This window comes from Tachypleus tridentatus, chromosome 12 (assembly GCF_004210375.1).
Source record: "Tachypleus tridentatus isolate NWPU-2018 chromosome 12, ASM421037v1, whole genome shotgun sequence".
In the NCBI taxonomy this organism is placed as follows: domain Eukaryota; kingdom Metazoa; phylum Arthropoda; class Merostomata; order Xiphosura; family Limulidae; genus Tachypleus; species Tachypleus tridentatus.
This window is the reverse complement of record NC_134836.1, coordinates 79,911,080-79,928,817: the sequence shown is the minus strand read 5'-3', so window position 1 is coordinate 79,928,817 and position 17,738 is coordinate 79,911,080. Positions and strand designations below refer to the sequence as shown.

Genomic DNA, 17,738 nt, shown 5'->3' with positions numbered 1-17,738 from the left:
ACCCAATCCTCAAGTGATTTACAATTTATAATGGTGAAAACAGTCGTTAGACACTGTTCAAAGGGCAATAAAACAAAATTTAATTATAAGTAGATGTATACTGTTATGAGCTTAAAGCTATTTGAAATAATCAAATGTAGCTTCATATCAAAATCTGAAGTAATTATAGAAAGAAAAAAGGGGTCATTCAGATTTATTTTGACTTTTTTTTTTATAGTTATGAGGTCAGTCAAATTAAACAACTTTGTAATACAGTTAGGGTTAAGAAATTAAACAGAAAATATAATAATGCTATTGGAAAACAAAACATTTGATATCTATTTAGGATATTTTAAAAGATTACATAAATACAATATGAGATTTTTAAGAAAAATAAAAATATTTTAAATTTTAACAAGAAAATCACTTTGCACTGGGCATAGTGAAAAAAGGCTCTATATTCATGGACAATTCTTTATTTTAGTTTATTTAAAAATTATTTTACTTATAAATGTTTACTAAAAGATTAAATTTTGTGAAGATGTACATACTATATTGAAAGTTAGTGGTATCAAATCTATGAATACTTTAAATGAGTAAAAATTTGTCACGTGGTTTGTCGTCAAATCAATCAAGCCCATGTAGAGAGAGTTAACTTGTTACTATTAACACAAAAAATACATTATCTAAACACGCACACACACACACAGAGTAAGCAATCTCTGTTGTCCCACAAACACATACACACACAGAATAAGTAACTGACATTAAACTACATTCTGTATTGAACCTGATAAATATTTAGCCTTCTAATTTGTTGAATGCAACTAAAACTAAAACAACGTAAATGTCAATTCCTCCCACAAAAAACAAACCATGAGAAAATTTTAGACCTAGCAAAGTTAAAAGGTTATCCTGTATTGTGCAACAGTTAGATGTTCCTGTTGTACAATTTAGGTTAAAGCTTAACTTACCTGAAGTTTTTCCTCTATGGTTTCTCTGGTTTGCTGAACGAGCTCTGGGTCTTCAACAGCAAAAGCTGGAAAACTGATGATTGAAAGGAGAGCAGCATCGACTTCCTGGATAGAAGATTATCATGGATGTGCAGTTAAAGATTATAGAGAATGTACAACCTCAAACGAAAAACAAAACAAAAAATATAATATAACATAACTTATATTATAGGTTCTTCCTATGTCTGTCTTTTTTTTTATACATTTGGTAAAAACCTTTAATAACAGTAAATATCACAATATTTGATTGACTATAATTAGGAAAATTCTAGTTTTAGTGGCATTTGGCCCAACTAATTTTGAATTTTGTTACATTTATTCTCAGCAGGTTCAAGTTTCATCCACTCAGTACGTCCCGTTTTATTGGTGCGGTGCCACATTTGTAGCATTTTCTTTGATTCACATGTATCATTCTTCTAAAGTTATTTTTCTTTTTTTTCAAATCATAAAATATCACCATTTTTTCTTGTTAACTTACGTCATATTTGCAAGCATATTATTTCGTGGAATTTTCCAGGAAGTTTTTATAAAAACTAAACATATTACCCAAGCTAAACAAAAGTTTAACACCTCTTCTTAAAAAATAGGTTTCAGTTTCCTTCAGTTATATGTATAATACAGTTGTATTTTCTCTCAAATTTTGAACAGTGTCATACCTTTATTAACATTCAGGCACTGGGTAAAAGAAAGTGTTTTAAGTTAAATTGTGGATATTAACATCACCGAATAATAACTAAACTGGCTTACAAATTTACCTTTGAGTTGGACTCCCTGGGTAGCATAGACTGAAGAACAGCCTAAATAAAAAGATCATTAGATTATATATTAACAATAAATATAGCTTCTTATGAAACTAGTGAAAAATATTCATCCAGCACAAAATACAAGTAATTGTAACTTCACAGAAAAATAAACTATAATTTAGTAAAGAGAAAGATCTGATAATTAAGTACAGAAACATATTGTAGAAGAAAATTTCTTACATGACACTTTTGGGCTTCATCTGCTAGTACATGCACGACAGAAGTTGGACCACCTCGGCCACCAAATAAATCAAGGTCATTCATTGCTTCAAGAGCAGCCTGAGATAGAAAATTGTTTTATTTTTCAGTCTGATAAAGTAGAGATGTGAAACATTAGAAACTCTAAGAACAACATCAACACTTTTAACATATCTGTGTCACTACAAGTCTGAACACCTTTAGCATATTAGTATTACTACAAGTCTGTACAAACTGAGTGAAAAAACAAAAGTTACATTTTAATTTTATTAAAGTCACATCGTTCAATCACATTTCTTGTTTGTTTGTTTTCATTTTGTTCTGTATTTATTTTGTCGTTACTGTTGTTCTAGCACAAAGATACAAAATGGGATATCAACACTATCCACTGCAGGAAACTGAATCCCAGATTTTAATACAATGAGCCTGCAAGTTCCAAGGTTTTAGCCTTGTCAGCCCATAAGCTTACTGCAAGCCTGGTGATACTCATATTACCAGAAAAATAGGAAAAAAACAAACACAGCAAGCAACATCTTACATACCTAGTGATTTGGGACTGATTTAATAATAAATAGCTTATCTTCACCACTTTCTACAAGTCAACCAAATACGTAACTCTCTAGCTTAATAATATAGACTAAGTTGACCACTTTCTACTAGTCAACAAAACATGTAACAAAACTGTTTTACAAGCTAAGTACAGAATATAAGTTTATAAATAAATTTACAACAAATGTTTGTTTATTCATCATACAAAACATCAAAACTAGATCTTAAAACATTTTTAAACATTTCTAACTGAAAGAAAATAACTGAAAATATTAGATTGATTGAAAACCTTTAACATAGTTTAAAACCCTTCTGATTTCTACCTCCCACATTTCAACTTACAGCCATTTAACTCTTTACCACTGAGTTCTCATCCTATTTATCAACAAGACTGTCTTAAGTGTTCAAATCCTATATTTTCTTAAAATGAAAATAGTAACAAAGTTCTGCAGGGCACCATAAATAAAACATGTTCTCATAAATATTGGTTACTATTCTGTTGTGTTATCAGCTAGGTTGGTTGGCTATTAAAACTTAAACTATTAACAAAGTAAATACTTAGTTCCACCTTAGCCATGCCTATTGAACTAGCATTTAACTCAGGAAATCCGTGGTTTGTTTTGTCTCCTCGTTCCCAGATACCATAGTCCTAAAGTGAAGAAAAACCATATTCTGACACAACTAAACTCATCTTTGAAAACAACAAAACAGTATCTCCAACACGTATGTACCACAGTTACACCGATTAAACTCATCTTTTAAAACAACAAACCTGTATCTGTAACATGTAAATACCACAGTTATACTGATTAAACTCATCTTTTAAAACAACAAACCTGTATCTGTAACATGTAAATACCACAGTTATACTGATTAAACTCATCTTTTAAAACAACAAACCTGTATCTGTAACATGTAAATACCACAGTTATACTGATTAAACTCATCTTTTAAAACAACAAACCTGTATCTGTAACATGTACATACAACAGTTATACTGATTAAAAATACTTACAGGAATACAGTAAGCAGACTCAATATAAAATATAAGATTCTGGATAAATGTTACTTCATCTGTGTTGAAAATAATTTGTAACCCTAAGAATTAAAAGACAAGAAATAGATAATAACTATATAATGACAAACAAACACACAGGATACAAACTAACAAGAGAAAAACAATGAAAAACCTGATAATAGTCCTCTTAAGACTGTTTAAAGTTTTCGGGTATAAAAATTCTGAACCAATAAATCATTGCATTAGCCTGTTGACTGTCAAGTATTTCAGCTGCTACAATACAACTCTAATGCTTCTTCATTTTGTAACTTTTATTCATGATGCCTTTTTGGATCGAAAGTGAAACAATTTGTAAGTAGGTCAAATGCATGTATGGTGCTGGCATCTAGCGTTGAAGTTAGGTATTATTAAGAATGAATTAACTCGTCTGTGGCACTGTTACCGATTGGCTTGGATGAGTTATCTCGTCTACGGCACTGAACAGGTTAATGTATCATGCACATAGACATTTTGCACAGTATGTTTTTATTATTATTATTATTACTTTTGTACAAAGTTACACTAGGGTTGTCTGCACTAGCTGTCCCTAATTTAGCAGTAAATAAATAGACAAAAGGTAGCTAGGCATCACCATCATCCACCACAAATTATTGGGCTACTCTTTTACTAACAAATAGTGGAATTTATCAATTCATTATACTGCCCCAACATTTAAAATGGCAAGTATGTATAATGGGATGGGATTCAAACTTGTGACCTGCAAATTGTGATTCAAGCTTTCTAACCATCTGGCCACACTGAGTCTGTCACAGCACACCTTGTGCATGTGTAAATAACTAATACAGCTAATTAAAGTTAGGTTAAAATTCCAGACTAAGTCATGATGGGACAAACCAATTTGAACTCACAAATATAAAAGAATATTTTTATAAGATATTGTGGCTGTGTCTGTACAGTGTTTCATGTAAAAGATAATTCAAAGATATTTGTAAAAGGCAAGTATGCAGAAGGTGTTTCTACAGATATTTCACTTTGTTAGATTTTGTTCAGTTTATTTTGCAATGTATATAGTTATGAAGGATAATAAATCTTTAAATAATTTACCTAAAAAGAATCTATGAAAATTTACCTTTTGCCTGTTTATACAACTTAGCTGGCTACTGTTACTTCAATTTTTTCATTTTATTTTAGGCACTAAAATATGCATGTTCAACTGTATAAACATCCAGTTTTATGTCAAAACTATTATAATTTCACATTTTCAAAGTTGTGATGTGAAATTAAAGTTCACTCATATTTTACACAGAAATTAGAATTACTAGTAACAAGAAAACATATAGTGCAACAAACCTGATGCAGTCATTTGAGCAAGTATGAGCAGGTACAAGGATGTTGCATCAAGTTGGAGATGTCCCCACTCATTGTCTCCGACAACTGTAGCTCCAGTGGTAGAGCTATATTTGGCATGAAAACAGTCACTTGTTGACTGAGTTTCCTTAAAACGTTCCAATTTATCTTTCTGCTTCATCATGGCCATCAGTAACCCCCTCATCAGCTTTACACAACTCTGAAACACATTTTAACCATTTGACATCAAAATTCAGGAGTAAACATTCTTTTAAAAAAAAACTCAATTTTTTTCTCATGCCCTCAGTCAAAGCTTCTAAAATTATTCCCTAATTTTTAACCACACCTGACTAGTTGACACCATCACCATAGCATGGCTTCAACAACAAAACCCAATAGTTAATATGCACTCTCTTTCTCCATATTTCTCTATTGTCTCCCATTCTATAACCAAACATTCTTCATAAATTTTCAAAATATCAAAATTATTCCTGCATCTTTTACAATGGAATACTCTGTGCACACATTACACCTTTTACTGCAAAAAAACTTATTTTAACATTCATTACCGTACAGAAATATTACACTCAAACACAAGTTAATCATTTGCTCTGAAATATTTAATTTAACTTTCACATGGTATTCCATTTATATGTCTGTGTTGTAATAAATATAATTATTGTCAGTTCTATAATTTGATGAAAACTTGAAATATATACCACTCAAAAGTTAAATCCATTAGGAAAAAGTAAATATCAGAAACTTCATTTTCTGAATGTTAAAGCTGTTTCTTATCATATATACCAGTAAGATTAAAATTCTGTAGTGAGGATATCAGAACACACAATAATCTATATACAGAAAACTGACTTGAATGAAGGATCACCCTTACCACAGTTAAGCATATAAAAAAAGGAAGAATTAGCTGTTAAATCAGAACAACTGCAGATATGTTAATGCCATCAACCTCATGTATTGCATTAAAGTTTCATTTGAATAATTAGGTGAACAAAAACATTCGTTTTATGTATTCAAATGTTTAATTCTTTTATTATGTTAAAATATATTGAATTAAGACTTTTTTGTTATTCAAAATAACCCCAAAATCAGTGTATTTCATGTTTTTAATCAGAAAAACATCCTTTTTTTTGGGTGCAAGGTCAGATGAGTGGGCTACAGAGTTAACATTATTTGTTGGTTGGTTGATTTAGTGTTTTATGGCACAAAGCAGCTAGGCTATCTGTACCAAACATCCTCTAAAAAGTTAAAAGTAAATTTAGTAAAATTCATAAAAGGAAATTAAGGTTAAACAAAACAATGTTTAAAAACATATAAATAGCATAAAACCAAAGTTTACATCAAGTCTACAACATTAAAAGAAAAACTACAGTAATTCAAGTTGTAAAGGACTTTCTGTAGCATAATTGTAATTATCATAACTTGCCAGAAAGACTAATAGTAAGTACAAAAACCACCATCAGTCACCTGAAGTTGGCCTTTCCAATCCTAGTTCTGAGTTATTTGACGTTATGGCCATTTTCAAAAAGAAAAGTAATAAAAAGGATTTAAAAGACATGTATCAAAATTATAATAATAACTTGCCAGGATGACCAACGTGTAGTTCAAATAGATAGTTCAAACAGCAGCATTAGTCACCTGAAGTTGGTCTTTCCAGTTCTGGTTTCAAGTTATTTAATGTTACGGCCAGTTTCTAATTTCAAATCAAACTAGATAAACTGTACTTCTTAAAACAGTTTAAAAAATTAAGGATATCCCTTTTTAAAAGGGAGCCACAATAAAAAGGTGTAATGTATAAATTAAAAACTTAAATGGCATTAAAAAGATTAATGACCTTTAAAAATCTAAAAACATTACCAAGGTAAACAGTGTCACCATTATCAATAACAGAACAAGTTCAAAATGGTACAGTCGTTGAGAGTCATAACGATGACAAGAAAGTAAAATGTCGTTTACTGTTATTTTGAGTGTTACACAAACTACACACTGGTGCATCAGTTCCAGATAAAAGAAAATGATGAGTTAAAAAACCGAGACCAAAGCATAGTCTAGTTAGAACAACTTCCACTTTCCGATCTTTCCAGAGGCAAGATGGCTAAAGTCTAATATAGGGTTTTATTTGGAAAAGTTTGTTTTCACATTGCTTACTCCAAGTCAACTGCCAGCTGGCATAGAGCCAAGACTTGAATACAGGACCACAGTCCATGTATGGGACAAGTACAGCAGTGGTAGTGCCAGAGCAGATAGACTTAGCTGCAGTGTTGGCAAGCTCGTTCCTGCGAATATCAACGTGGCCCGGTATACACAAAAACTGGATAGAAGTAGATGTTAAAGAGAAATGGACCTGTCAGTTTTGAATATCAGCAAGAGAAATGGTGTAAAGTTCAGCAATAAACACAAAAGCTGTAGAGGGGATTCTGCATGCAACCATTGAACCCCAACAAACCATGGCAGAGCCCACACAGTCACCTGATTTCGAACCATCTGAAAAATAGGAATTGAAGGATGGTTCGAAAGATGTTCAGCAAATAGCAGACAGTATTTCCAATCAGGAATGTCTACTTTTCTCAGATGACTTAAAGACAGGTCACAATTGGAGACTGCAAGAAGCCATGGTGGGATGGGCTGACCAATGGATACAGCAATGCTATCCAAGGACAGATCCAATTCATCCAGCTGCACCTGGATACAAAGGCCAAAAGAAGCAATGGCAGACCATCTGTTCTGAAAAAGTATAATCCACCGAGGAAGGAAAACACAACCCCAAGTGGGATGCTTTGGTAAGGAAGGACGTTTCGAAACATATAGTAAAGACAGTTGCAAATGGTGGAGGTGCAAAGAAGTTTCATGAGACTGTATGTAAAAGTTCTGAACTGAGGAAGTGCGGTAAGCCCCAGTGCATAGCCGAAGTCCTTGATGATGAATAGGGTCTAGCATATTTAAGAGTTGAGTTTAGATCAAATAAGAGAAAGTCGATCTGCTCCACAAGTGATGGAAGAGAGGACATGGAGAATCTTTAGTGCTCTTGCACATTTGACCCATAGCTGCTTGATGTGTGGTATAAAGGACAGCTTACGGTCAAAAATAAGCCCCACGAACTTTGTCTCGGGGGACCACAGGCAGCACAACTTCAATATGAAGTTCAGGATCAGGATGAATACCCCATTGGCAGCAAAAGTGCATGCAAATGGTTTTAGAGAGAGAGGGTAAAGCCGTTTACTGTGGTCCACATCAGTAAATGATTGATGGCAATCTGTAGCTGCTGCTGAACATACCTTATGTTTGACGACTGACATGAAATGTAAAAGTCATCGACATAGAGCATGTTTGCAACAGTGAGAGGGAGTTGTTCAGTGATGGCAATAATTTTTATACTGAAAAGTGAAACGCTCAGAACACAGCCCTTAAGGACTCCAAGTTCCTGTAGAAAAGAACAGGAAAGTGTCAAACCCATAGAAACTTGGAATCTCTTGTCCATTAAAAAATTGTTAATAAAAATGGGCAAATGGTCACATAACCCACATATATGGAGGTCTTGCAAAATGCCATACCTCCATGTTGTATCATAAGCCTTCTCAATGTCAAAGAATATTGATACAAGATATTGTCATTTGAGAAAGGCTTCTCCGATTGACGTTTCAAGTTGAATCAGGTGGCCCATGGTGGAGAGCCGTCATAGAAACCCACGATGGGTGGACGAAAGGAGAGTGTTTGTTTCGAGGAACCAAACAAGATGAGCATTAACTGTCCTCTCTAAGGTCTTACAGAGACAACTCTTCAAAGCAATTGGACAGTAGTTTGAAGGAATTTTGGGATCCTTCCCAGGCTTACAGTAAGGTAGGACACTAGTCTGGCACCAGGCATCAGGAAAAAACATTCTCCTGCCAGATCCAGTTAAAAACAATAAGAAGAATAACAAGAGAAGCATAAGATAGATGGTGCAGCATGTCATAGTGTACATCATCAGGTCCAAATGATGTACTGCCAGATCGACAAAGGGCCAGTTTGAGTTCCACCAGTTTAAAGAGACGATTAAAGTCATAGAGACAATCAGTTCGAAAGGAAAGAGGTGATTGCTCTGCCCGAGTCTTGATGGCTAAAAAAGTGGAGGAAGAAGCAGAAGTGCAAGATACCAAGCAAAAGCTTTCACTTAGAGAATTGGTGATGCTCTGGATATCAACTACTTCTTGGCCATCAGAGAATAAGATCGAGAGGGGTACAGAATTGTATTGCCCACTGACCTTTTGAATTTTGTCCCATATGACTTTGGAACTGGTGGTAGAAGATATACCAGTTGTGAACTTAATCCAAGATTCCTTCTGGCTTTGACGTCTTACCCACTGAACATGTGCCCAGGCCCACTGGAAAGCAACTAGGTTCAAGAATGCGGGATATCTACGTAAAGTATTCCAGTCCCATTTTTGAGCCTTCCGTGCCATGTGGCAGGCAAGATTACACCATGGACGAGGATATAGTGGAAAACGTGTCGAGACTTTAGGTATACATTGAGCAGCTGCTTGTATAATACAGTCAGTTACTGCTGCCACACAGTCGTCTATTGATGGCTTACAGACAATGGCAGGATCAAGTTCTGCGAGAGCAGTGAAAGAGAGCCAGTTTGCCTGATCCAGCTTCCACAATGGCACATGGGTCTGGTGGCATCAACCACAGCCAGTCTCTCTCAAGATTATAGGAAAATAATCAATGTCTCATGGATTGTTGTCAAGCTTCCAGGAAAAATGGAAGAATAATGAAGGAGAGCAAATTGAGAGATCAACAGCAGTAAAGGACTGACTAGGTGCATGGAAATAAGTGGAAAAACCAGTATTGAAAAGAGAAAGGTTGTGATCAGAATGCATACACTCTACAGAGTGACCCCTCCTACCAATATAAGCACTTCCTCAGAGGAGATGATGTCCATTAAAGTCCCCCAGGATGAAAAAGCAAGACGGCAACTGTTCAATGAGAGCATCAAGGTTTGATTGATCACATGTCTCTCCAGGTGACAGATAGAGAGAATAAACAGTGATGGTATGGCCCATGGAAACACGGATGGCTACAGCCCCCAAGGGTGTGTTGAGTGACAAAGACAGCGTGAGCACATGCTGATCAACCAATAGTGTCACCCCTACACATACTAGTCCATCACACAGCCTGTCATTTCTGTACAGAGAAAACTGCCAAAAGGTGACTGTATTGGCAGGTTTCAGAAATGTTTCCTGTAAGGAAAGACATTCAGGATGGTAGGAAGCAATCAGTGTTTTGATGTCATCCAGATTAGAAGGTAAACCTCGACAGTTCCATTGAATCAGAGTGGCCATTTTTATTTATGTGTAGGCAAATTCGATGGAGAACCCTTCTGTTTACAACCACATCTTTTTTTCCTTACTGTCCTTATTCAAGGGAGGTCTATCAACCTCCATGCATCCTGCCCTGGGTCAATTGGGCAGGTCTTTGCTGTTGGAAGGGGATTCCAGAGACTATGGATGTGAACGAATGAATTTTTTGCATCTTGGAGTGAGAGAAGAAGATATATCCGAGGAAATGCCTGTACCTGGAACCAAAGGATGTGGATCTTAGGGTTTGTTGAAATGTATGTAAGGGACAGAGATAGGTGTTGAAGTTGATTCATCAACTTTTTTAACCATGGAGATCAAAGGACTTTTCATTTGTTTGGAGAACAATTCTTTTGGAGGTACATAGAGATCTGTCTGCACTCCCACTGTAGAAGTGGAACGAAGTGCAACAGCATACGTCCAAGATGAGGTGGAGACAGCAACTTTGGAGCCTTAGGGTAAGAAATGTTATGAATCATTTTCAAATGCTGCATCTCTTGTTCTTCTAACCAGTTAGGGCAAGAACAAAAGTAGGATGGATGAGAGCAATTGCAATTGATGCAATGATGGTCTGTTTCACACTCACAGACATTGTGGTCCTTGCCACTGCAATGAGCATGGATCAAGGAACCACGAGAATATGTCTTTGGGTGACCGAATCACTGACACCAGAAACATATGAGAGGGTTTGGAATGTATGGCCATACCTTACAATTAAGATGACCTGCCTTGATGGTGGCAGATGAATGTGGTGATGTAAATGTGAAAATGAGGACATTGGTCGGCACCATAATTCCATCTATGTAAGTGAATATATGCCTCACTGAAGAAACTCCTTGGGTGGAGAAACCAGCGAGAACCTTCGACTCTGGGATGTTCTTCAAATCCCTCTCAACAATAACTCTCCATGATGAATTCAAAGTAGCATGTGGTGTAACTTCAATAGGTATATCCCCAATTGCCTTTGAATGCAAGAGGAGTTCACCGTGTTGAGATGTGGATGTTTCCACCAATATGTCACCAGATCAAAGCTTCTTTACTGACTTTGGAGAGCCAGCAAGTCCCTCTAGTCCCTTCTGAATGAAAAAGGGAGACATTTGCCCTAAAGGTTTGTCTGAAAGTGAATGCAATATAAGAAAATGAGGTACAACAGTTGTTACAGATGGTGAGGATTGCTGCTCAGTATCTTCAAATGTGGTAGTTTACCTATAGACTTTTTTTTTCACTATTTTATTAAGATTTTTAATTGGAGTATCCATAACAAAGAAAGGGAAATTTTGGTGCCCACTGACCCTGCCAACCATGGAGTCCGAAGGGACGCACTACAATGTCAAACAAGGACACTGCAGCAACGCCAGGGTTTCTTGAGCACTATACCCAAACACCAGCATCAGATACAATATCCACAACACCTGTTGAGAACATTCAACACTGGTACTTGGTTGATCCTAGCCTGAGTGGACCAGCCAATTGACACAAGAGGGCCACCCCAAGGCTGCCCATCTACAGGAATTCAAGGCCAGTGGTGTGTTAAGGTTGGACCCCTCAACCACCAGGATCCTCTTCTCCCCATCACGGGTTACCACACACGGCAAACACGTAGATGGATGTTTAGGTCCCAGAAGAGGTAAACTGAAAGAACAGAACCTTCCCTGGGAGGTCCCCTCACCACATAAAGGAATCCATACCAAAGGGCTACAGAGTTAACATTATTTTCCTGGTATTCTGTGAGCATAAAAAGTTTAAGGTTTAGTATCACACAATCTTCTTGGCTATTGTACTGAATATATAGTTGTTAATTTTGACTCCTTATAATTAAAGAAAATTCTAGTAAAATGCTTGTTTTCTTTCACTACGTTTTCAAAATATAGACATACAATCAATTCCAAGTATTTATTTCTCATATGGAACTGTTTCTAACCTGTTCTAGCTCATAGGTTTTAGCTCTATCCTCATCCAAATCAGCACTTTTCCTGTAAGCCTGAGCCAAGGCCCAGACTGCCATGATGGAATACACATTATCTCGAACCCAGGCATGGTCAGTATGTACTCCACTGGGCAATAGTCCTGTCACAGGATCCTGGGGTAAAAACAACTTATTAAACTATATATATACATATATAAACAGCTAGGCCACAGACCCCTGGTGTAGTGACCTTAATTTAGAAATAGTGACCTAAACTACACTTCAACAAATCAGAATTAACTGTTTTGGTTACAGCACTCCCACAGCTGGAAGTGAAGGTATCTTTAGCACCATGTTGTATTTCTAGCCTTGGACCTTTCAACCTGCTGTCTGGTACGTGGCCATATATATGACAATAATTTATATCTTATCACATTCAATTATTTCAACAATTCATACGTACTTTGTTTTTCCTTTCCCTCTTGAAGTATCTGACAAACTGATTTTTCAGAAACAAGATAAATGTAAAAATTCAAATATACACCTACTTTAAATAATGATGTCACATAAACTGTTTGCTGGTTTTAAAATCTTCAACCTCATTCATGCTTATTTAGAAAAACATTTAGTTCTGACAACAAATGAGTTTAAGTTACGTTTTAATCCCCAAGATATTGTTAGAATTTCTGATAGCAATGAGGAGTCACTGAGTAATTTGTGAATTCTGGTTACATGATGCATAAAAAGTGTTAAAAATATAAAATTAAATTGAAAATTTTGGAAAAGAAGTTGCATTAACCTCAAAATGTTACCATTAAGATATTTTCTTTCCAGTAATAAAGTATCCAAAAATCAGCAAAAAATATAATTTATTAAAATCGAATACAGATCCTAAAGTGTTACATCACTCTAAAACCTTAAAGTTGAATAAATTCAGGCATTTAAAGTATTCCACACTTTATAAAGCTACATTGTACAAAACTTACCGACTTCTTGACTATAATAGTAAGCAATAACTTGCATTTTGTTAAGTTACCTAGACCCAAACTTCTTATAAGATCATTTCTCTTACATAATTTATTTATTTACATTTTGTTACACATGAAGCTAGACACTGGGTATCTGTTATATGCACACCACTGGTGTTCAATCCCAATTTTAAGCAAAAAAATACTTCAGACTTCACATCAAGCCATAGGAGTATTTTTAACTGAAAAATAATAACTGTCAAATAATGTTACTTGTGTTAATATTTATTGTGTAATTTGTTGTTTTTTTGATAGAAGTAGTTAGCAAAACTTATTAAAAGAAAAAATCTGTATTTTAATGTTTTCCTTCTTTAACAGATGATACTCTTAAAAATTCATCAACATCTTGGTCTGTTTACTACTTTTTTATTATTAAAAAACAATCAAGTTGATAAATTATTACCCAAATTAATTACATAATGATTATAGACTGAAACCAGGTAATACGTCTTCTATTTTCAACAAGTATTACTTACTTTAATCAAAGTGTCAATGTTCACGCTGGATTATTTTTTACTCTGAATACAGTCTAATTTCTTAAATGCTCATTCTACCCACCTGAAGATCAAGAATTGTTCTATAAACTATTCGTTGATAATAATCGAGCCTAGCACCCGAATTACTTCTGCTCCTCATGATAATAAATACGAAGAACCCACTTTTTTTTTATAATGATGCAAGTGCTAGATGAACTCTGAACTTCTTGCAAAAACAACCTATCACGCGAACAGAAATACAGTAATTGTAATTACACTACCTTTTTTGAGGTTAAATTAATAATTTACCAAAATCTCGTTCAAACATAATATCGTTTACTTTTATATACAAGTTGTTTTCGTCAAATTAATCACAATTGTACACACTACTATGAAATGTTAACTACCATTTTCCACAAACGAAAATTTATCCGAGAAACGTTTTGCTTTTAGGACGTCCTTGACATAACGCGACATCTTAAACTTGTTAAGTTATGTTCTTAAAGTCATTTGAGTAGTTACGTTGTAAAATTCGAAGCGAATATTTTCGTTATTTTTTAAACACAAATGTTTTTAATTCAAGTTGTATCCGATTTCGTGTTTTCTTTAAGTATATTCTTTCTACAAAGTCCGATTGTATATGAACGTAGAGTTGCGTAACTGTGTTTATATAAAAGTGCTTAGTTGCAAGTTGTTAAACTTCGTGAATTACTCTTCAGCTAGAAATGTTACAACTACTAAGTCACTAACGTCCAGGCGTGGCATGGCCTAGCGCGTTAAGGCGTGCGCTTCGTAATCCGAGGGTCGCGGGTTCGCGTCCGAGTCGCGCCAAACATGCTCGCCCTCCCAGCCGTGGGGACGTTATAATGTGACGGTCAATCGCACTATTCGTTGGTAGAAGAGTAGCCCAAGAGTTGGCGGTGGGTGGTGATGACTAGCTGCCTTCCCTCTAATCTTACACTGCTAAATTAGGGACGGCTAGCACAGATAGCCCTCGAGTAGCTTTGTGCGAAATTCAAAAACAAACAAACAAACTAACGTCCAAGTTTTTTAGAGCACCCTTGAAACACGTCAGAGTTACTTGGATTCCTAACCTAACTAATCCTGCTGAAGAACATAGTTGTTCGAGGGCGTAGTCAAAGTTGGTCTTAAAACACTTGGTTCAAGAAGGGTTTTGTGTGTTCCTATTGCAGGAAACTCATTTTTGTCAAAAGAAATTGAATAATTAATCAAATTAAAACGCGTAAGTCGTCCAATAGAATAGCGGTAAGTCTACGGAGTTACAACGTTAAAATCAGGAGTTTAATTCAGCCTACGATAAATACTTTGTTCAATAAACCACTGTTTTCGTCCTTGTTACTTCTGTTTTCTAGAAGATAATAAATGCTCTGCCAGAGGGAATGTTGTCGAAACTTTACATATTGCTGTCGCTAACCTATTTTGCACAATGTATTTAACTGGCTGAGTAGACAGCATCTAGAAATTACATCATGTTTCCTCGAGTTTAACGCAAAGATACTTAAAGTATGGTTATATTGGTCGCGTAGGTCTGGCATGGCCAAGCGCGTAAGGCGTGCGACTCGTAATCCGAGGGTCGCGGGTTCGCGCCCGCGTCTCGCTGAACATGCTCGCCCTCCCAGCCGTGGGGGTATATAATGTGACGGTCAATCGCACTATTCGTTCGTAAAAGAGTAGTCCAAGAGTTGGCGGTGGGTGGTGATGACTATCTGCCTTCACTCTAGTCTTACACTGCTAAATTAGGGATGGCTAGCACAGATAGCCCTCGAGTAGCTTTGTGCGAAATTCTAAAACAAACAAACAAATATATTGGTTCGAATGTGTAATATAGGAGAATAAAACTGAGACAGTGACTCTTAAACCAATAGATATGCTGCATACAGGTGTTTATTTAGTTTTTCCAGTTTGGTCCAAAATGTATGGTTATCTTCTTTTTTTTCCACGACAAGGACCTCACTTTAAGAAAATAGTGCTTAAATAGAAAATGAAAGAAACTTTTCACAAGTATCAAACAAATGCACAAAGTTTCGAGAAGCTTTTGTCATCGTATGGTCAAATCTCTGGTGTTTCGTCGTTATTGTGCATGATCTCTGGCAGGAAAGAATATGAGACAAACGAGTATATAAAATGATTTAAATATTCATGAAGTCTGTATCACATATGTAGATCAAAATGCCGAAAAACGTTGTTTGACAAATCAAATACAGATCGAGATTAGCAGCATATTAACTGAAGCAAATTTTCATTTAATATTTGCTTAAAGTTATCACATTTTCCTTAATGACGTGGATTTCTTAATATATCTGTATTCCTTGGATAGATTTTGAAAATATGATAATATTTGATATTTTTATTATTCTAATGAACCTTTTTTTCCATTTTCTAGTGAAAACTGATTTCTCGCAAAATATCAGACCGTTAGATCGACTAACAACAGCCGATTCGTTTGTATATTAGAATGGCTGGTATGGGTATAACACTTCAATTAAAATAATGTATAGAACAATGTTTCGACGCTCTTAGATCATCTTCTGGTTAACTTCAGGTTTATTAAAATGTTAATACCCATACCAGCCGTCCTGAGAAACATTTTTACTTCGAGTTTCTCGTCACAACGAATTAATTTGTGTTTGTTAATTACATTGGGTTTTCTTAGTGTGTGTGTGAGTGAAATAATGATACTGGACAAGTTTAACAAAATGAACACAATCTTTTTTTTACGAATAAAAGAAGAAAATGGAGAGTACGTATTTGCTTAAACAAAAAGACAGTCATTTCTACTGGCTTGTAACTGCGATTAAATCCATAGCTTTCTTTTTTTCAGGGTTTATTTGATTTGAAGTAAACACGTTAATCTGCAAATAGAACAACACTTCTCGACCTCCAAATAGAAAACTGAACTAAGAAAATATTTCTGAATTCAACAAGTGGACAAGGTTTCTTTGAACGATTGACAAATTCGCCTTGCGACTCACAGCATTGATCAGCTCCAGCTTACAGACAGCTTAAAATTGTAAGTTAGTGAACTTACAGATGTCCCATTGGTGAACTGATATAATGGAGTGAAATACATAATAAAAAACTGCAATACAAATTATTTAGAGCAAATTTTCTGAATCAAAATAAATAAACTAATATCATATAAAGTACACGACAGAGAGACAGTAGACAAAGTTTGATGACTGAAGAACAATTTTTATTACATTCTATTAGACAAAAAGATACATAAAATAGTTCATGTGGCATATTCAAGTGAGCTGAATTAATTTTAAAGCTATATCAGAAAAGTCCACCAAGGAGAAAATTTGGTCAAGATATAGTAGTAGAAAACAATACTAAATTTTAGTGCCTCAATGAAGAATTAATACACTGGACACAATAAAAATAATTGTTATTTAGACAAAATCAAAACAAAGTATGTGCACGAGCCTTACTTTGGACAGTTGCCTCTTCGAGGTGTTTTTAAAACGTTTAAAGTCTGCAGACATATCGGTGTGTGGGATGGGGGGATAATAAGACAAAATAATATTGCTCATTAGTAATGTATATTTAACTTTTTAAAATAAGTTTGTTGTTAGAGTAAAAACAGCATTACCATGATATTTTCATTACTCTTTGTTTAGCACAAATGTATTTGCGAAGACCACAAGTTTCATTAAACTAGCGGTGAAATTATGCTGGTACTGAGGTCTGAAGTTCACTTTTTAAGGTGGTGACTTATTTGATCTGCTTTGTCGTTTTTTAAGTTTATATGTAAATTTTTGTTTATTTAAAAAAAAACAAATTGGATCACTTCATCCAGCTGAGTACCTGAACTTTTTTTCTTTCAAATTTCACCTCTGCGTTAAACCATATCATAAAATCAAGAACAGCATGGACACGATAAATAGGCCTAAAAAATAAAATGAAGTTACTACTTTTCTTTAGATTTTCAATAATCAAACATTGCCTATTATCATGAATGTACGGTAGTGGTCATAATAGAGATCGTAAGAAATTGCACAAAACCATAATATGAAATCAAGCAAAAAAGCACCTTAAACAGTAAA

General features: G+C 35.0%; 1 protein-coding gene across 11 annotated transcripts in view; it reads right to left on the bottom strand.

The window, feature by feature from the left end:
• LOC143233767 (putative phosphorylase b kinase regulatory subunit alpha) overlaps positions 1-14,180 on the bottom strand; it is a 62,100-nt gene extending 47,920 nt beyond the window's left edge. For 6 of the 11 annotated variants that reach the window (XM_076470400.1, XM_076470404.1, XM_076470405.1 and 3 more), the window contains exons 1-8: positions 13,754-14,151; positions 12,183-12,341; positions 4,911-5,127; positions 3,558-3,640; positions 3,111-3,191; positions 1,976-2,074; positions 1,748-1,789; positions 954-1,058 (exon numbers count right to left, since the gene is read on the bottom strand). In XM_076470400.1, the coding sequence (XP_076326515.1) occupies positions 954-1,058; positions 1,748-1,789; positions 1,976-2,074; positions 3,111-3,191; positions 3,558-3,640; positions 4,911-5,127; positions 12,183-12,341; positions 13,754-13,831 (864 nt within the window). In that variant the 5' untranslated portion in view covers positions 13,832-14,151. Of the gene's footprint in view, positions 1-953; positions 1,059-1,747; positions 1,790-1,975; positions 2,075-3,110; positions 3,192-3,557; positions 3,641-4,910; positions 5,128-12,182; positions 12,342-13,753 lie in introns of all 11 variants that reach the window. The other 5 variants (XM_076470402.1, XM_076470408.1, XM_076470401.1 and 2 more) reach the window with 2 other exon arrangements.
• Between the last annotated feature and the right edge of the window lie 3,558 nt (positions 14,181-17,738).